The sequence below is a fragment of the Lucilia cuprina genome, chromosome 2 (assembly GCF_022045245.1).
Source record: "Lucilia cuprina isolate Lc7/37 chromosome 2, ASM2204524v1, whole genome shotgun sequence".
Taxonomy (NCBI): Eukaryota; Metazoa; Arthropoda; class Insecta; order Diptera; family Calliphoridae; genus Lucilia; species Lucilia cuprina.
In genome coordinates, this window is record NC_060950.1 from 22,298,509 (window position 1) to 22,320,578 (window position 22,070).

Consider the following 22,070-nt stretch of genomic DNA (forward strand, 5'->3'; position numbering starts at 1 on the left):
ATGGTACTTTTTTGATATTTTTACGATATTGAACATAAATATTGAAAATAGAATTTAAAATGTAGGGACCTTAGTGAATGAGAATCTACTAAAAGGGACTTTTGGTACTTTTTCATTCATAAAAATTATGTTGTTTGAATTGTATATAATATTATACACAGAAACATAAAATTTTTGATTAAATTATAATCTATTAGAGATATTTTTTTCAAATAGTAATTTCGAAATTTTCTATAATGTGAAAGCTAAATGAATGAAACAAAAAATACAAGCTTCTTACTAAATGCGAGTTTAATCACGTGATATTGAACGTATAAAATTGAAACATTAAACAAAATTTTTTTATCAATTTTAATTTTCTATAAAAGTAAACAAAATTTTGAATGTATTTAATTTAAGTTAGGGTAACTAAGCACCCAGGGTATGCTAGTTAAATATAAATATTTCATTAAAAAAACACATAAAATACTTTTTTATTTATATTTAAAAATGTTTATTTAAAAAAATGTATTTCTTGTAATTGTATAAATATTAGGTTACAATTTGTTTATTTCAATATATATATAAAAACATCAAATATATATTTATAGTTTTGTATATAAAATGTAAATAATTAAAAATATGAAAAATTTTTTATTTAAATAGAACCCTGTAACCCAGATTATATGTGTTGTGTGTGTGTATATAGGATATATATAAAGAAAATATATATTAATATAAAATTTTTATTATTATTGTCTATTATAAAAGATTTTACAAAAATGATTTTAACAATTTTCAATTGTTAATTGGAAAATTAAACACTTAAAAGGCACTTAATTTACATAAGTTTTTTTTTGTTTGTTTTTAAAGAAAATAATTATAAAAGAAGTATTCATCATTATGAAAATACATTTAATAAGTAGTAGTAGTTGTTGTTATAATAGAAAATAAAAATCACTTAAAATAATAAAAATTTTAATAAATACAACAAAAGAAAAAGAGAGAAAAAAAGGCAAAGCAAACATATTTTATAAGTTAAAGATTAATAAGACACTTTTGTATGTATAAAGAAAAAAATGCAACTTAAGCTGTTAAACAATAAAGAGAAAATATTCAAAAATATATTAAAGCATAGAGTGTTTATTTAAAAATAATAAAATGAAAATACTTTTCGATTAAAGCGCTTAGTAGAAGAGAGAAAAAAAAAACAAATAAAACGACACAAAAAAAAAGAAAAAAAAAAAGAATACTAATAGTAGAAAAATTCAAGTTTTTGTTTTCTATATAAAATTAAAGTAAGGCTAAGTAGCTTAAACAAACACATTTTACGTTTCCTAAAAAAAAGCAAAACAAAAAAATTATAAAAAAAAATAAAATACTTCTTAAGCTTGTGTTAGACAGCAATTTAAAGTTAAACAAAATAAACATACAACTCAATGTATATATTAAAAAAAAATAAAATAAATTACAATATAGTTTAATGTGCGCACAGAAGACAAAAAATAATAATTAAAAAAAAGAATACTATTTATATTCCATTTATGTTTAAGAAGATATTTATATATGATATATTCATATATTGTATATTGTCGCTTCGTTGTTTGTTATTCAGTTTTTGTCTTATCAAAGATTAGAAACAGGCACCCATAAAATTTTATCCTGTTCCTTGTCAACAGCATCTTTAATTTGGGTACACATGTGTTTAATGCTAACACCTGGAATAACGGCTGTAAATTATGGTTATAAATATATATTTTCAAATAAAAACAGTTTTGTTTGTCCTTAAACTTACCCGATATATACTGCTTATAATCACTTTCTAATTTGAGTGCCCGCTCGTACATTTCTTTAGCTGCCTTGGCTGAGATTTTTTCAGTGCCAAAGTCACGAATTTCTCGTATTTGTTTAGCCGATTTAAAACGTAAAAGTAAAACAATTGGATAGATCTGTAAACGCTGCAAACGTTCTACAGCTGATATGGATATATCGAGTATACAGTGACGACGATCCTTTGTTTTACAAGAAGAAGAAAAAAAAAAAGAAATTGTTAACATTTTTTTTGGGAATTTTTATGCTTTTTACAATTCTTACATTTTTGCAAGCATTGTTAATCGTCTCCACGGTCGTACATTCAAACTTATTGCCTCGCCTGCGATAATCAACAAATATATTTTGTTGTAGTCCCTCTTCCATGGCATCCTGGGAACAATCCATGGCAGTTACTTCACAAAATTTAAAAAGATTTGAAAAATCATTCGTCAAACGTTCCATAACACATTCCGATAGTGGTCCTATTATTAAAACAGGTCGGCGAACGGGAGCTGTAAATAAAATAAAATTTGTTAGCAATCCACTTTTTTTTAAATTCTCTTTTTTTCGTGATAAAGATTTTTAATAGTTAAACTATAACCGGAGATGGAGAATTCTGCAGCAGTAGTATTCGTTTCTCCACAAAAGAGTGTCGCAAGAACGATAGTGTATTCAAACACAATTCGAATGTTATTGTTGTTACAGTAAAAACTTTACAATTATCTATATGAAGGATTCTACATCAATCATGCTACTTCAACTCGATGTGCCCATAAATCGATTGGACAAAGTGAAATAAGTTTTACTGATCAGTTGAATATGTGGTTTTTATCGAGGGGACCTTGATCACATGCTAGACATTCATTGGGGACGGTACGTTCTATGCGTGACCGTACCGATCACGATCATAATTGTGACATGAATGTCGAGAGTTTTAACGTGAGCACCTGCCTCGACGGCCTTATCTCACGGTGGTCTTGTTCATCCACTGGGTAGAGTTGAGAACGGTCTACCATCGTCCCTTTATTCTTCAATGAAGAACTCAGGTGTCAATTTTTGTACATTGGCTTTGACCGGTCCATGCACAAGTACTTTGCTGAAGTACTCGAGCTCTCTAATCCGGTGGACCGAAGTACGGATCCATCAAATAAGCCGAAGACATTTTTCTTACTCACAGACATACTCTGTGGTAATTCTGATATGAACAGAGTATACTTTGAACATATCTGGACAAGGAAGGAAAATTCAATGGTATCATACGTATATGATACATTTCATCCATCATCATTCAGCCCGGCACACATCTCATTCATACGACACATTTATTATAGTTAGACGGGTGGGTGAGGCCCACCGTACCCCACATTCATCCCGTACCATATACAATTAATACCAACTCATTTCCAATGCTAAGTCCCACAGTCACTCCTCTGTGGGGTATCTGTTGTTTCGGCAACAGCACCAAACTTATCCCGAAATATTGACTTTACCTTACATCAGTTTTTTAACCGCCACTTAATCTCCCCGCGAATTTGGGTTTAAACCACAGCCACTACCGTGGATCCCGAAATAACCTCAATCAACTGACCGGCTAGGACATAGTCCTGCGGGCAACTGGCCACCCGTAGTAACAGATTATGCGGTGCTCTGGTCTGACCACTTTCAATCTATGCAAGGACTAAGCCAAACAGTAGACTGTAAACAATTTTTTAGTCCCGGTCAGACTAGAGGTATTGGCCACTTCTTTATACCCCATGATTGCAACAACACCAAGGCGGAGGCTTCACCAAGGTAACATGCCCCCGGGGGGATATAAATACTCTTGTTTTCGTAGGCATGTTTTTTGTGCCTGATGTAGGTGATGATGACGTCTCTATGAATATCGTTCTAAGCTGCCGTATTTGTTTGATTGATCAATGGGATCCTACACATAAATGTGTATGCTCTCCTCGTACATACGAAGGTCTTTCCTGACATGCCTTGGATGAGTAATGTTAAAGTTAGGATGACCGGTAAAACTCCAGAAATAACTGTTTAGTCAATATGACAATGTGTTTCTTAACTGGGAGGAACTTTTTTTCTCGTGTAGATGATCCGATGTAAGTTTTAAACAGCCCGCCACAGTCCTTAGTGCAGCGTTTTGTCAGCTTTATATGTATCACTGCATCAGCGAATTAACCACTGACCTACCAATCGTTTTATATGAAACAATTCGACTGTGGCCTATAGACAGTTATTTTCTGGGGGAAAAGCGTTCGGTAGGTACAGCTGTCGCTGAGTTGAAAATATGACTTGAATCGTGGAGCAAATCAACAATGTTTACTTCGGGAAACAAAAAAAACTTTTCTATGTTACACGTTTCTTTGGTGCATGAAAGTTCTTAACCTAACTACGTACAAGAGGGAAAGTATCAAATTCTAACACAGAGTATATCGTCTGTAAGAAAGTTTTGATAAAGAGCAGGTCAAATCTATCTATGATTAAACATTATTTCTAATTTCTAATGAATCCCTCAATTATTCAATTAAGGAACACGAACTTAAGCTAATTTTACCACAAAATAGTTAATAATTCAATACTTACAATCCAATCGTTCAACGCGTTGATAGCTCAAAATACCACCATCATCATTGAGGATGCCTGAGTCAGGAAAGTAACTCAATTGTGTGTTGCTAAAACTAGCGATTTCGGTTGAATCTCTGGATGAGCTACGTTGATGTTTTTTGCGACGAAAAAACGAACGACGGGTAGAGGTACTCCCACGACGAGCCGTGCTACCACTTTCACACTCTACCATTTCTGCGGCTCGCAATTCCTCTTCCACTCTAAAAAAAAATAAATTTAAATTTAAGATTAATATCAACAGCATACATCACATCTTAAAACTCACTTCATTTGTGAGGGTATGATGCCGCATTCTTTGCGATAACCTTTGCCATCTAATTTCCAAGCACGCCATAAACCAAAAGTTCCATTAAAAACCGTATTATCCACATAAAGAACTTCATCTTTAACAAAACGTAAATCGCCTTCATTTAAATCGCCAGTTCGATCAAACCCCACACGTATATAAAAAGAATCACCCGATTTATCTTTGATTTGCTTCAATTCTAATTATTTTAACAAAACAGAAGAAAGTTAACTGTAGTAATAAATATAATTAAAGAAGTAATAAAGTAGCTAAACTAACTTTTTAACTTATTTTGCACCAGCATAGTAACAGTATCGGTTAATTTCGAGATCTCATTAGCAGCCTGTTCCGCCGTAACACAACGTAAATCTACACCATTATACTCTAATATTTGATCACCTTTACGTACGCCAGCACGATCAGAAGGTGATCCCGGATGAACGTCATGTACAAATATACCCACTTTATTGCCACCAAATAGTTTTATACCCGGATTTTTTGACTTATCCATATGGAGTGTAACATAACGGGGCTCCTCTTCGTATGGCAGCGTAGAGGTGGTGGAGGCCGTAGTTGTTGTTGTGGCATTTGATGAGGGTATATCTTGACTGCTGCTTATATCGGATTGATTTTCCAAACTATCGGCAAAACTCTGATCTTTAATGGATTTTTGTGAAATCATTGAAGATGATTGAGGCATTATTGCACTTTGAGTCATTGAATTGGAAGAGGGAGGGGATGTTGGCATTGGCATCGGTGGCAAGGAGGCCATCATGGGACGTATAGGTGGTCGGGGAGAATTACGTGGCGTAGGTGATCCCGAATGATTGACCGGAGATTCAGGTTCTAAATTATGAGTGCCTTCATATTCAGTTGAGTGAAATTCTGTAAAGAAATAAAGAAATCAATCAATTAATTCAGACTAATTTCTATTTTAAATACTAACTTTCTGGATTGTACTGCACCAACATAGTTATCGAGTTACCACATTGACGCAAGACATTAGCTGCTATATCATTTGTAGCCGAACGCATATTCAAACCGCATACTTCTAAGAGTTGATCGCCCACCTGAAGACCAGCACGAGTGGCAATACTTTTGTCGGCTACAGTTGATACAAAAATACCACCACCATTATTATTACATTGGATTGTAATACCAAGCGATTTATCGCTCTTTTCTATCGTGACTCTTCTAAGATCTCCAGGGCATAAAAAATCCGACGGCACATTCGAATTGCGTTTACTGCCGCCGTGCGACAACACCTCAACATGAACCTGTGGCATGGGTGAACCGCGACCACTATTTCCACCATTGGCGGCCACATTTGCCAAAGCCGTATGATGATGATGCGTCATAATACCACCACCACCGCCAACACTTGGATACCCGGCTACAGATGTTGACATTAGGCCTGAAGGATTATTACCCGAGGCATAATGATGATCAATGGAACCAGAACTATTTTTAACACCGCTATTTTTACTAGCTACACTTGGATTGGAGGGTATGCGTAAACGCTGATGATCTTTTTTGCGAGGAAAAGTACCGCCTTCATAGATGACGCCTTGTCCCGACGACGGAATACTGGGCAGAGGATGATAGGCATTGTGGTTGGGTATATTAGGTGGGTAGTCATTCAAATAATGGGGATGTGTTTGTTGATGATGTTGGCTATGGGTAGAAGAATTCATATAGTCCATATCGAATTTGTCCACCGATGAAGTGGGTATACCAATGGACGAGTCTAAGTGATGAGGATGAGCATTGGATGTTGAACCACCGCTTCCCGGATGCAGAGGTGGTGGGGAGGGCAATGTTAAAGGACTAGAGTGGCGTAAAGGTCTCATAGCCGAATGTGTGGACTGGGTAAAGGAGGGAAAGAGGGGCATGTGTCTAGAGGGTGGACCATTGTTGGACGAGTGAAAGAGTCCAGCGCCGCTTGTTATGCCAGAGGCAATACTTTCGCTATCGCTGGGATATTTTGACACATTTTTCGAGGCCGAGCCGGGAGCCGATTGTGGCATGGGAATGCCACGTTTAGGATAGTTGGCAAGTACAGCATATTCGCTTATTGGCGGACTTTTAGTGGAGAGTATAGAGTCTATTGAATTTTGAGATTTCATCGATATCATATCTAAAGAGTTTTGTTGCTGTTGATTCGAAGAATTTGATCGCATGAAATTCGTTGAATGGGGCGGTGGTTGGGGTGGTTGTAAAGGCACAAACAGCGCTGGATGTGGAGCAGATTTGCTGTTCGCAGACGGATTGTTATGGAACATGTCAAATAAATGTTGTTTACGTGATATTAAATCACCACCTACAATAATTTGCTGTTGCTGTGAATTATGTTGACCACCATTATTGATAACCTGCTGCTGGGCCTGTTGTCCTGTGGTCTTATACAGTTCTGTGGGGGTGATGTTTAACGAGTAACGGTTTTGATAGTTGTGATTTTGTATTCTAGGATTACCGTATTTGTCGGTCTGCTTTGCTCTCATATTGGGAGCAGCTGCCATTATGGGATTAGGTCTTTGCAATGGTTTCGACTGTTCCATAACTAGAGGTTCCGACTCCATACCAGAAGGTGTGGCATAAACCGAATGTCTCATATAATTATTTACTGTATAGTTATTGTTGCCATTTCCCGAGGAAGAATTTGAATTTTGAAACAATACAGAAGCGGGTATAGGATTTGAATTTCTATTAGGATTGTGCTTAACATTAGAACCCACTACACCATTGCGTATATGTGCTTGAGGTTTATTTTGCACAGGTGGTAGGGGAGGAGGCGGTGCCTCGTCTGAATCAACATGTTCATCGTCTTTGTCTACATTAATGGGTCCTGCCGTAAACAAAGATAAAGGTGCACGTTTCTTTTCCCTCTGTACGATAGTGCCTGTGGGATTTTCTTGTGAAGCTTGCAGTATATTAGTTCTGGGCCAAGTACCCATGCTTTTGGCAGCCGCTTCTTTTTCCTTCTTTTTGCTCTTATTGCGTTTAAAGAGATTTTCTTTACTTTTCTCTGAAGAATTCTCACTTAATACTGAATCCAAGGCTGCTAATGCATCATGTTCTTGGGCAAAATGATCACCATCGGAACCTGGTTTGGAAATGTGTATCTTCTCCTTAAATTTACTTAACATTTCGGCTATTTTTGAAGGATGTTTTGTGCCAGTTACGCGATGCATCGAGTCTATTGAGTCTGTTTGTGCGGCCGACGTAGTCATTCTTCTTTGGGTTTCGGAATTACTAGAATCCTGTACATTTTTCAAAGCAAATATCGTTATTGATTCATTTCGATCATCGTTTAGAATGGACATAACATCTTCCACAGATTGTATACCCTCCATGGATTTGTTATTGATCGATAGTATTCTATCACCGGCCTCCAGTTCCGGTTCAAATGCTGCCAACGAATTGGGTTCAATTTTGGAAATAAACACCCCTGTGTCTAAGTGCAGACCATGATTCGGATTTTGTTGCAAATTCAAATGCACTGTATAGAAATGCCTCTTACTCTGGCGAGTACGTGACACCAAAAGATTACAGCGAGGAGCTGAAGAGCGTATTTCATCTATTAACATGCGTTTACTGAGACCCTGGCAGTCTAAATTATTGACTTTAACTATAACATCATTGATTTTTAATTTGCCAAAGGCTGGTGAAACATTTGTAACGCCACACACCAATTGCCTTTGCTGGCTGTCATCTATGATAATGCCAATATCACAATCTGCATGATAATTGGTCAACTCAATCTCCATTATATCTTCAGCCTCATAAGTGCTCATGCGGAAACTACGCCGCGAAGATGAATCATTATTTTGGTTCTGCTCCAGTTGTTCTTTGAGAACATCAATTTTTCTTTGAGCTTCATCTTTTTGTTTCTTAATTTTCTCACTATCCCTTATGGCTGAGAGTAAATCTGAAATGGCTTTGTCACGTTCTTTACGTAAATTATCGCACAATGTTTTAACCGAATCTCTTTCTTGTACAATTTTCTCTCTCTGTGAAATGGCCCAATCTCTAACTCTCTTCGCTTCTTCGGTGTCTTGGGCAGCTCTTTCTACTTCAGCATGAGCTTTTTCTAAACTTTTACGCAATTTTTCGATTTCTTTGAAATCATCTTTGCTGTCAGAGAATTCCTTGGACCAAGTACTTTCACGTGATTTTAGCAAATCTCTTTTCTTTAAATCAGCTATGGATTGTTGTAAAGCTTTCAGTTCGTTTTTATACATAATTTCATCCTTTTTATACTGCTCCAGCTCCTTATTGGCCGCAGCCAAATCATCGGACATTTTCTGATGTTCTTGCAATACATTATCTTTCTCCGACAATAATTGATTTAGCTCTTCCTCAATGCGACCCTTCTGCATTGTAATCACTAATATTTTATTGGATTCTGCTTCTAATAAACTTTTCAACTTTTGATTTTCTTTTTCCATAATTTCACGCTGCAACTGGAAGCGTTCTCTTTGCATATTGAATTGATCGCGTGCATCACAAAAGAATTTCCTCTCCTTATCGAAATCCATTAAAGCAGCATTATAATTCTTTTTATATTTTTCCTTCTCCTTCATCAAATCATTATTTCTCTCCGTGCTGAGGATAAGCTCTTCCTTGAGTTGATCATTTTTCGGACAAGTGCCATCACATTTGCCCCCCGCCGTTCCATTACCCCCAGGACCTCCCCTACTGCCATCATTATAATCACAATAATATGAATTGGCATTTCTCTCCGCTTGCGGATTAGCACTCTCATTTTCCAAACGCATTAATTTACGTTCCAACATTGTGTTTTGTTGCTTCAATCGTACATTCTCCGCAGCCACATCTGTTAGTTTGTTGCGTTCGGAACTTTTTATTTGATTCATAGCTGCATTATATTGCTCTTGATAAAATGCCAATTGATTTTCTAGATTATCACATTTTCGCACCGTATCAGCATGTTGATGCCTCAGTGTTTTTAGTTCCATTAGTGCGGAATCATATTGTATTTTAATGGTGTCATAAATTTTTGGATTACCAGATCCAACACCGCCACTACCGTTGCCATTATTGGCATTATTATTCATGTTGCCTGCTGTTGTACTGCCACTAGAGTTCGATGGTGGCCGTAGTGTACGATCATAATCGGCATATTCAGGACTTTCTTCTGAAAAACGTAAGAAGGTTATTTAATCAAGTTAATCTATATTACAGAATGAATGAATTCTTGATTTAGAATTAAAAAAGACAACATAATTTAAAAAGACTAATTTAATACAAAGATTGTTATCTTTTACTTGCCCAGCAGTTCGACGGGACAGTCCCGAACTGACCACATAACCTACCACTTGTGGTGGCCCCTAGCCACCTGACTACCCAGGTGGCCGACCATTTTAACATGGGCTTGTCCTACGAGGAAGTCAATCGTCACTTTACACCCTTCAAAGAGACAGTAAAGAGACGATTGCCTCCGCTCTCGCTTACAAAGGGGACACTAAAGTGACGACTGTCTTCATTCTCGATTACAAAGTGTTTATTTGTGACGAAAGACAAAAACATACGAATTGGATTCTGCCAGGTGGTAAGATATTAATGGAACTAAAATTTAAAAATTTCAAGTGTGACAATTGACCCAAAAGATATAAATTTGTGTCCACCAGATGGTGGCATATTAGTAGAAAGTAATAATCATTTCTCCAAAAGATGGGTAAAATAACTACTTTCGGAAGTACAACAAAAAAAAACAACTTTTAAGAGTATACTTGAGGACAGTAAAGAAACGACTGTCTCCGCTCCCGCTTACAAAGGGGACACTAAAGTGACGACTGTCTTCATTCTCGATTACAAAGGGTACATTCGGACGAATGACCCAAAACATATGAATTACGATCATCCAGGTGGTTAACTATTAGTGGAAATTACTGTCTTTTTCGTATGCATTGACTCTTTGTCGAAATGCTGGGTACTGTGCAATTTACAGAAACTAAATCTATTCTGATAAACATTACCCTATTCTCTATCACAAATTTGTTAACCTACTTTATAACACATTATACATATATATTTATGTATGACTGTGTGCTTTATAAAAACATTACTTACCTTCTTGACTACTAGTACTGGTTAAAGAGAGATCTCCTGAAGCCATTTTAGCCATCACATCATTTATTTTATATTAACAATCCACTCGAACAAAGAAATCTGTAAAAACAAAAAAAAAATAAGTGACATAATCAAATGTAATTAGAAACCAGTATTAAAAATTCTGTTAAATTGTATAATTGAATTAGATAAATTTTAAAAGTATTATATGCAAGAACATTGAAAGATATGATAAGGAAGCAATGGCCTAAATAATGAAACAACAACAGATATACATAATAGTATACGTAATGGGTAAAACAGTGTTGAAGAAAATTATAGTAATTATAGAAGTGAGAGTAAAAATAAAAATATATACATATTTTTATACCCTTCACCTTTGTGAGAAGGGTATGACTGTCGAGAGTTTTAACGTGAGCACCCCTTTGTTTTTCAATGCTGGAGAACTCGAGCTATATAATCTATGACCATTGTTGATTCGGTAACTAGCCGATGGACCGAAGTACGATACATCAATAAGCCGAAGATTTTGTTCTTACTCAGACATTCACACTGTGGTAATTCTGATATGAACAGAGTATACTCTGAACATCATCATTTAACCCAGCACACATCTCATTCATACGACACATTCATAAGAGAAAAACATACGACACATTTATTATAGGTAGACGGGTGGGTTAGGCCCGCCGTACCCCACATTCATCCCGTATCATATACAATTAATACCAACGCATTTCCAACGCTTAGTCCCACAGTCACTCCTCTGTAGGGTATCTGTTGTTTTCGGCAACAGCACCGAACTTATACCGAAATATTGACTTTGAAATTGGGTTTAAACCACAGCCACATCACACAGCAAGGACTAAGCCAAGCAGTAGACTGTAACCAATTTTTCAGTCCCGGCCAGACTGGAGGTATTGGCCACCTATTTATACCCCGGGATTGCAATAACACCATGGCGGAGGTCTCGCCAAGGTAACATGCCCCCGGGGGGACGTGAGAAGGGTATATATAAGTTTGTCATTCCGTTTATAATTTCTATAATATAATTTTCCGACACTATATAGTATATATATTCTGGATCCTTATGGAAAGCGGAGTCGATTAAGCCATGTCTGTCTGTCTGTCTGTCTGTCTATTTGTATGTTTCTTGAAATCTGTTTTTAGAGGGAGAGATCCGAATCTTCAATAATTCCGTAGGCATGCTTTCGGAAAGATCGCTATTTAAATTCAGCAAAATCGATCTATAAACAATTGAAAATTTCATCAAAAATTGAGATACTTTATTCATGCTCAAACAGAAATTGTAATAAAAAAAAACAAATTACATAATCATACGGTTAATTTTGTTATTGTACTCTTTTTTATAAAAACAAGGCAGAGCGAGAGCAGCACTAGTTTTTCGTTTTTCAAAAGGTACTTTTTGAATTTTCTATAATGTTGAACCTAGAAACATAAAATTAAGTATATAGAGACAAAATTAGGTGATAACCGTATTTCCATGTCCGAACAATTATTCCTCCAAATAACTTTTGAGCGCCACAACACGTATACCCTATTAGTTTTCAGTGGTTTTGAGGAGATATACATATATCTACACTTTAGTAACTAAAGTGTGTAACTTGTTAAATAAAAATACACTATTTTATCTTTTTTTTGACAAAATCTACGTGGTTGGCGTATGTAGAGTAAAGTTGGACAATAAACTATTATGAAAACATAAAGCTGAGTGTAGATGAATCTAAACTGGGGCAGCAGTCCTTCGCTGCTGCTCCAGTTTAAAACTCGATCTTAGAATACACTAACGATTACAAGCACAGTCTCGGTAAGATCACCATCGAAATATGTCTGCCACCATTCTGCAAATGCGCAGACTTTATTATTCTCAAAACTATCTCTAGAATATGTATATAAAGTGTATTTTAAAGAATAAACGATATTTAAACAAAAAGGTTTCAAAAGTTATGTTTTTACTAACTAAAGCTAATGCAAGCTCATGTAAAAGAAGATCTACAGGACACATTTTATGACAATGAAACAACAATCCTATTGTAGCTCGATCTTAGAATACACTAACGATTACAAGCAAAGTCTCGGTAAGATCACCATCGAAAAATGTCTGCTACCATTCTGCAAATGCGCAGACTTTATTATTCTCAAAACTATCTCTAGAATATGTATATAAAGAGTATTTTAACGAATAAACGATATTTAAACAAAAAGGTTCCAAAAGTTATGTTTTTACTAACTAAAGCTAATGCAAACTCATGTAAAAGAAGATCTACAGGACACATTTTATGACAATGAAACAACAATGCTATTGTAGCTAGATTAATGCATTTCGTACGATAGCCCCTTCGTCATATCTTAAGTAAAGTATAAAAACAAACTTTTATTATAAAGTGTGATAAGTTTTTGGAACAACCAGGCATAAATCAGTACATGATCTACTATGAAGCACTTTTAAAAGATTCCAGGACAAACAGCAAGTTTCTTATTATTCAGTTTAACTAGGCTTAACTTGCTGTTAGATTAAACTCGGACTTTAATCGATGATTGTGTTTTTATACCCAACATCACTTTACTGGGGAGGGTATGTTGGGTTTGTGCTGATATATGTAACACAATGAAGTATTGATTGTTAAAGTATACTAATCGGCTAAGAATCATTTTATGAATCGCATTAGCTATATTCGTCTCTCAGTCTGTCTATTTGTATGTCTGCCTGTCCACTTATTGCAAACTACAGATCGCAATTTGATGCAACTTGACATTATCACTTCTTTTGACCCAAGGACAAAGCCTTTTTAAAACGGTTAAAATCGTTATTTTATTTCACCTAGTACGCATGAAACCATAACTCTTAAATAGGTATTTTGAAAAGTATTGTTAACTTTTCACAATGAACAGCTGTTTGTTTTTGCAAATAATACTTTTGTAAAATGAAAAATTTTGGAAAAATGTTAAATAAATATTTAAAACAATAATAAATAAAATAAAAGAAATTAGAAAATTGTAGTTTACTTAAAATATTAAGGTTTTGTTTTTCCAAAATTATTGTTTCATTGTTTTTGTTAATTGTATTTTCTCACTAATAACTTAAGTTTAATTGGCCAATAACACTCATCAGTTAAACTAGGCTTAACTTGCTGTTAGATTAAACTCGGAATAAATTTAGGCGGATTTTAACCGATGATTGTGTTGTTCAGTTTTAGATTTAAGCTCAGTTAACAATGTTAGTATTACCAAGTTTTCACTCAAAAACATAAACAATGAACAGCTGTTTTTTGCAAACAATACTTTTGTAAAATGGAAAATTTTGAAAAAAATGTTAAATAAACATTTAAAACAATAATAAATAAAACAAAACAAATCAAAAAATTTCAATTTACTTAAAATATTTCGTTTTTGTTCTTCCGAAATCATTGTTTTTTTGTTTTTGTTAATTGTATTTTCTCACTTATAACTTGAGTTTAATTGACCAATTACACTCAGTTAAACTAAGATAATTAGTATCTTTACTTATAACTGAAAAACACGAAACATATATTAAACCAGGTTTAACCAAAGAATGAAGATTATCTTTATCAGAAAAACTCGCACTCAGTTAAACTAAAATAATGAGTAACGTTACTGTTTACTAAAAACACAAAATATATTTTAAACTAGGTTTAAATGAAGAATGTAGATTATCTTTATCAGAAAAACACGCCGCAAAAATTAGATCTACATTACCTTTTAATCAGATATTTTTAAAGAAAACATATTTTTTTTAATTTTCTTACTTTTTGAGCCATTTCCGAAGTAAACGAATTCTAATAATAACTTGGCTATAACTCAAAATATTTTAAAATTAACTCTTTTTCATACAAATAAGAAAATAAAATATAAATAATAAACATCAATAATTAATTAACAAAATTTTATTATATATTATTTATTGGCAGAGAGTTTTTTGAAATAAAAACTAACACTCGTACATACAACAGATCAACCAAGTATTATGACAAGGTCATCATTCAAAGTTTTAAATTACTTGTTTCAGCTGTTTTTAGAGTTTTTAGATGTAGACGTTTTTTTTATGTAATTTATAAAATATATTATTTATTTTACTGCATTATTTATTTAAACTTTTACATTCAAAGGTATCCAAAACTAAATATCTGCAAAGGGAAAATCCCAAATTGTATACATATTTGTATATGTATTTAATATTATAATTATTTATTTGTTATTTTTTTTTTTTTTAAATCCGGGTGACTTAGTTTTGTAAAAATAAAAAAAACGTTAAACCATAATAGCAAACAATTATTACTAACATTTCTTATTTTGTTTAAGAAATAAAAATCAAATCATGTTTAAAAATAGAAGAAATAAAACATATAAAATAAAAAAAAATAACTAATTAAATAAAGCTATGCGTAGCATTAGTTAAAGTTTATTTTAAACATCACTGAACAAACTAATTGTTGGCAATAATAAATATGTTGTTTTTTTAATTTTGTTTCTTACTTAATTTTTTTGTTTTATTTGTAAAAAAAATATATATAAAAAATAATGTTTTTATACTATTGCAATATTTGTGTTAGTTGGGTGAACAAAAATTATTAAAGCAAACTGTATTGGTTAAGTTTAAGTATTAAAACAAATATAAATATATTTCTTTGCAAATACCCTACAACTGGAGTATTCATTGAATAATAATCTTTAGAGAGAATATCGGAAAAAACCCGCCCTTAGTTAAACTATGGTTAACATTCTGTTAAATTAAACTTAAAACAAATTTAGGCGGACTTTAACCGATGATTGTGTTTTTCAGTTATGGATCTAGAATCAGTTATCTTTGTTAGTATTGTCAACTTTTCATTCAAAAACATAAACATGGAACAGCTGTATTTTGCAAATAATACCTTTGTGTTAAACTAAGCTTAATTTGCTGTTAGATTAAACTCGGAACAAATTTAGGCGAACTTTAACCGATGATTGTGTTTTTCAGTTTTAGATTTAAGCTCAGATAACTTTGTTAGTATTGCCAAGTTTTCACTCAAAAACATAAACAAAGAACAGCTGTTTTTTGCAAACAATACTTTTGTAAAATGGAACATTTTGGAAAAATGTTAAATAAAAATTTAAAACAATAATAAATAAAATAAAACAAATTCGAAATATGCAATTTACTTAAAATATTAAGTTTTTGTTCTTTCGAAATCATTGTTTTATTGTTTTTGTTAAATGTGTTTTCTCACTTATAACTGAAGTTTAATTGGCGAATAACACTCAGGGCGGGTTTCTTACTACTCAGTTAAACTAGGCTTAACTTGCTGTTAGATTAAACTCGGAACAAATTTAGACGGACTTTAACCGATGATTGTGTTTTTCAGTTTTAGATTTAAGCTCAGTTAACTTTGTTAGTATTGCCAAGTTTTCACTCAAAAACATAAACAAAGAATAGATGTTTTTTTGCAAAAAATACTTTTGTAAAATGGAAAATTTTGAAAAAAATGTCAAATAAACATTTAAAACAATAATAAATAAAACAAAACAAATTCGAAAAATGCAATTTACTTAAAATATTAAGTTTTTGTTCTTCCAAAATCATAGTTTTATTGTTTTTGTTAATTGTGTTTTCTCACTTATAACTAGAGTTTAATTGGCCAATTACACTCAGTTAAATTAAGATAATAAGTAATATATATTAAACCATGTTTAACCAAAGAAAGAAGATTATCTTTATCAGAAAAACTCGCCCTCAGTTAAACTAAAATAATAAGTAACGTTACTGTTTAATAAAACACAAAACATATATTAAACTAGTTTTAAACAAGGAATGTAGATTATCTTTATCTGAAACCCCCGGTCGAAGTCAGAGTAAAGAAGTTTTTGACGGATTTGAAAAAAAAAATTTAAGAACATAGATTCTCAAAATTGCATTGAAAAACCTTTTATTATTTAATAAAACTAATAAACTGGCAGCAGAAGAAACGTTCTACATAGTGAGAGATATTATGATATTCAGGGAAATGAGATCGCACATGAATTGACCAGACAGGCTTCGGAGCATGACCTAAATATTGGAGGAAGTTCTGTGAAACCACCTATCTATTATTATATTCTCTGAAAAATTCAAAAACTCTACCACCCAATCCTGACGTAGTAGTTGGGATTGGCGGGTATCTAGGGCTTTATAAACAAAATTAGATCTAAAAGTAACCATAATGCTATTAAGAATGTACAGGTAGAGTTTCAGGACTTTAATAAGAAGAGTATAATTGAAGTATTTAGGGGTAATAGGGTCGGTAAGTCGAATGATTTTTGTAGATTATGTGAGGACGAAGATTAATTGAAAACAGTAGGTCATAGTTTATGCAGAAGTCCAAGAGCACAGAGTCTAAAACTGAAATGGCTAGCTAAAAGATTCCAAGATAAACTCCCAGTTCATCTTGGAATCTTGTAGCTAGATGTTACTTAGGCAATATTTTAGGTTTCATCAGGCGAATATATTGGGTAATCAGTTAACGAACAATGTAGATTTTTCTCTTTGGGTTAATTTTTTACTTTTCTCACTTTTTCTGTCTCTATTACAAAGGAACAAAAAAAATATGGGAACGTTCTGTGAATGTTAGTACTAGTAATAAACTGGTTCTAAAGAATCCAATTGGGAATAAGAGTATGTACTAGTATAAGTCTAGAACTAATTGTATTAGTAATTTTTCAAACACACTTTATGTTAATTTGAAAATTTCATTCTAACATTTTTCTTATAGATTTACATACAAAATACATTACCAACTAGTTACCATATCCAATTTAACCTTCAACATATTTCACTAATGTCTAATTAACAAATTTCTCATTTAACATTCTAAATTGTATGTTTATTGCTTTTTAAATGTAATTGTATTAATTTAATGAACATTGGCCTTATGTGTATATTCATCAATCACAGCTTTTCTCATGACCTGGTTAAGAAAATAATCATTTCATGTGAAAAATAATTAAATTTTCACTGTCTGCACAATTGAGACAGACACAAACTTAAATTAGACTCCCTGTGCACTTTCGCTAATTAACAAATCAAAATAATATTAATAAAAAAAATTTGCGGAAAACTGCATTAGACTAGTGAAATTAAAATGTGTATAATGTGTATGTGTATGTGTATGTATATTGCAATAATAAAATATATTAACTTGCAAACCAAAAGATAGGTTTTGTGGTAAAATATCTGTGGTCTAATACTGTTGAAATTTGTCCCATACTCTACAATACTAATTTTATACACTACAGCACTATAATGGGGAGGGTATTATCAGTTTATGCTGATTTTGGTAACCCCAAACAGGGAAAAAAGTGTCTGTATCTTTATAAGTAAATTTTTATAGGGAAAAGTCTTATATGTACTGTTTTTAAAGGAAATCTGGTATAAAAATATGAAATTTTTTATAGGAAGAAAAATTAAACATAAGTTTCGTAGAGGATATTATAATAAGAACACTTTTCTATAGAAAAATTGTCATATTAGAAATTTACTATAGAAAAAAACTGTTATACTCAATGTTTTTTTGTAGGAAAACAGTTGAGAAGCAATTTTTGGTAACAAAATTTCAATATGCAAAAGTTTTAATTGAAAAAAAACTGTTATGCACATATTTTTTGTATAGAAAATTATATTCTGTAGAGAAAATGTTAATCTTCTATAGAAAAAGCTATTTTTGAAGAAATTTTCTATATAAAGAATAGGGTATACACATAATTTTTAATAGAAAAACTGTAATACACAAAAATTTTTGTATCAAAAATTGTTATACATAAAATTTTCTATAGAAAAAAATGCATACACATAATTCCCTATAGAAACAAATGTTGTACAATCAATTTTCTATACAGGAAATTGTAATACACATAATTTTTTATAGATAAAAGTGTTATACATAAATTTTCTTTACAAAAATAACTCTTATACATATAATTTTTGAAAAAAAATAGTTTTATACAAATTTTCCATAATAATATACTCAATTTTCTATGAAGAAATTAGAAATTTTAAAGTGCAGACTATAGAATACGTATGTTCAAACTTAAAATTTTGTCCGTAATGGCGGCAGGGATTAAAATTACAAAAAAAATGTATTTTTTAAATAACTTTTTCACTTTAAAATAAATATTTCAACTGTTTTCTTTCATTAAAACCAATTTTTGTCAAATAAATCATTTAATTTAATCTTAATATTTAGTTGTTTAAGGTGGCACTAAAACTAATTTTTTAAGAAAACTGACAGTGCTGAAAAAAGCTGAAAAGGTGTCACTAAATAACGTCAAATAGAGACGAAATTATTCATCCTACCCAAATTTACTCATTTCATGGAGCAAAAACACCATATTTTCTATCAAATATAATTGGAATCTTAATAAATTTGTACTGTTGCTCGTATTTATTTACAATTTTATTTAAAAAATGTCGACTACTGGGTCATGCCGACATTAGGTGCATTTACCCTAGATCATTTAAATTAATTATAAGCCCAAAGGCCCTATTTGGTAGTACGGTTCTATGAAGGAAATTCGAAATAATGGACCGATTTTAACCATTTACAATAGGATTCGTCCTTGGGCCAAAAGAAGTGGTGTAGGGTAAACAAATTTTAACCTTAAAGTATACCAATCCTTTTAGAAATCGAATCATTCTGAGTCTAAGTTCAAATGATCTACAACTATTATATTGCATCTTAGATGGAAACCTATTATGTTGTTGTTGTTGTTGTAACAGCTCGACTGTGGCCGATAGTTCTTTTCTGGGGAAAAAACTCTCGGTTGATACAGCTGTCGCTGGGTTGACAATCTTTGGCCGAGTATGACTCGGGTCGTTCCGGAGCGAAGATCCAATTGTCGTGGGAACGGGAAACCTATTACATATTAATTCAACTAGAGTAAACAGCTTACAGTATTTAAACTGTTTTTGCCTCCATATACTTAGAAATAAGTAGTTAATAACACTTGTCATTTAGAGCTTAATGAGTAATTCTTGTTGTATACAACTTCTTAAGGTAAAATAATAAAAAACGAAGATAATTCTTCTACATTTTATAAAACTAATAATAATATGTTTTTTATTCATTTTGTGTATTTGCACTGAACCATATCGCATTGATGCCGAAACAAGTTCCTAAAAATCAGTTTCACCAATTCAAAATATGTACAGAAAATCTTGCATACATAGCTACCTACATACACATTAGAATACTTAGAAATAAAATAGGCAATAAACTACATACATATATACATAATTAAAATTGTAATGAAATAATGAAAAAATATGTATTTACCTCTTATACTAAAATCCAATTAAATGCGTGAAAATTAAGCACTTTGGCTCTGCCAGTAAACAAGCAGCTTTTAACTTTATGTGTAAACCGCTTTCAAGACCTTCTCACACACAAACACAAAAACCATAGAAACCCCGAAAAAAACAGTGGGAAACTTGGTAAGGTCTTGCCAAAAAGAATAAACTAATAAAAAATGATCATATAGGTACACAAAACACAAAATATGTATTTTTATCAAAAAATACTTGTTTGTTGTTTCAAAAAAAGAGTTGAAGTTTAATTTATATTTTTTTTGTTGTTTCTTTTAAAAACCTGTCAAGAAAGCGGCAAAGACTGACAAAAATTAAAAAAAACAATAACGATTCGAAGGTTATTTTTTAAACGAACAAGAAAGTAAAGTTGGTTTCCTAATTATTATAAGATGTAGTTGCGGATGTGATGATTATAGGTAAGTGTAGCAAAATAACTTTGTTTAACACCTCCTTCAATAGAACAGGTGACAAATATGTAAAGCAACAGGCGAATTTAATGACGTTTGTTTTTATGTTTCTCTTTTCGCACTTTTCTTTTTTTTTAGGTACACGCACTTTAACACAATCAGTCCAGTAGATTGTATTTTCACTGAACAACAATATTCAGTCTTATCAATAAAAAAAAATATATGATAACAACTTTGATATTAATTAACACAATTAATTAAGAAAAACCGCACTAAAAATATTGTACATTTTTCATGTTCACATTCTTTTTTTGGCTTTCTACTATTTACAACAAAAATTCCGATACAAAAGAAACCCACAATGACATCCACCAGCCAGCAACTGACGTTTTACGTCTCCATTTACTGTTATTTTATTTTTTTCTAATTCATTCATCTATTTTTTCATTCTTTAATACTTTTTCTTTTCTTTTTTTTCTACACTTTTCTCAATTTTTTTAACCCGTCATACATTTTTTCATCTTTGATCAACACTTTTTCACAATTTTCAAATGCATTTTTCTTGCTATAAATTTATTTTTAACCACGTAATTTTTATATAATTTTAAAGCTTATTTATTTTTGTATCATTTTATATAGATTTTGTTAATAAATGGAAGTTTTTTAAGGTTTAAAAACTAATTTAAAAAAAATTTTAAGAAGTGAAATTTTTTATTGCACTGCAACGAATGAAATGTAAAAAAAGACGACGTCTTTTGCTCTCAGCTAGTGTTGACAACTGTTTCAATATAAAAACACTTATCGTGTGCTAAAAACGCTACAAAAATAAAACTATTTTACAACTCATATTAGCGATTAAATATTTTTTTATTAATAACAACAAATAGCTTATCTTAATAACAAAGAAAATGGAAAAGCTTTGAATTAAATGACAAAGTAGCACTGCAAACGATTGTTCATAAGAAATATTAAAAAATTTAGTTTATAGGAAAAATTTTAAGTTACCATCACTTCTTTGCTGTGTAAAATATTGTACTAAATTGCTCATATATAAAAGCTGACTGATGTGAAATCAATAACAAGAGCAAACTTGGTATCACCAACAATTTACACTTGCGGCAAAAGATATACAAAATATATTTTAATTAAGGGCATTATATTGTAAATATATTTCCCTCACTTCACTTCATCTTTCATATAAATAGTTTTTGTATTTTCAAAAATTTATATGAAAATATTTTCAACGCAAGGTGTTTTACAAAATAAGGAGGATACATTTTTATTTTCTGTGCAATTCTTTTTATATCATTAAAATGGATCTTTATTATATACATTTCTCAAGTTCCATTTAAATCGGTTACTAAACTATTTTCTCTATGATTAATACAATTTTAAAAGTCAAAAATTTTAATTTTTAAACTGCCGTCCGACTTTGTCACTATATACGGTTTACGTTAATTATGATAAAAACTAATATAATATAAGACAAGAGAAAATATTAATAAATTCT

The 22,070-nt window shown here is 31.9% G+C and overlaps 1 protein-coding gene across 2 annotated transcripts; it reads right to left on the minus strand.

Moving 5' to 3' along the window:
* Window positions 1–1,102: 1,102 nt before the first annotated feature.
* Window positions 1,103–21,207, minus strand: LOC111680801 (disks large homolog 5). 2 transcript variants are annotated; one of them, XM_046948030.1, is made up of 9 exons: window positions 20,122–21,207; window positions 10,796–10,894; window positions 5,649–9,857; window positions 4,982–5,587; window positions 4,682–4,901; window positions 4,375–4,616; window positions 2,074–2,303; window positions 1,775–1,991; window positions 1,103–1,709 (listed from the first exon to the last, which is right to left on the minus strand). In XM_046948030.1, the coding sequence occupies exons 2-9, from the start codon at window positions 10,848–10,850 to the stop codon at window positions 1,606–1,608; spliced, it is 5,883 nt and encodes a 1,960-aa protein (XP_046803986.1). In that variant the 5' UTR covers window positions 10,851–10,894; window positions 20,122–21,207; the 3' UTR covers window positions 1,103–1,605. The 2 variants fall into 2 exon arrangements, with proteins under 2 accessions (XP_046803986.1, XP_023298279.2); XM_023442511.2 differs by having other exon boundaries at window positions 5,649–9,860; window positions 20,122–21,206.
* Window positions 21,208–22,070: the final 863 nt, after the last annotated feature.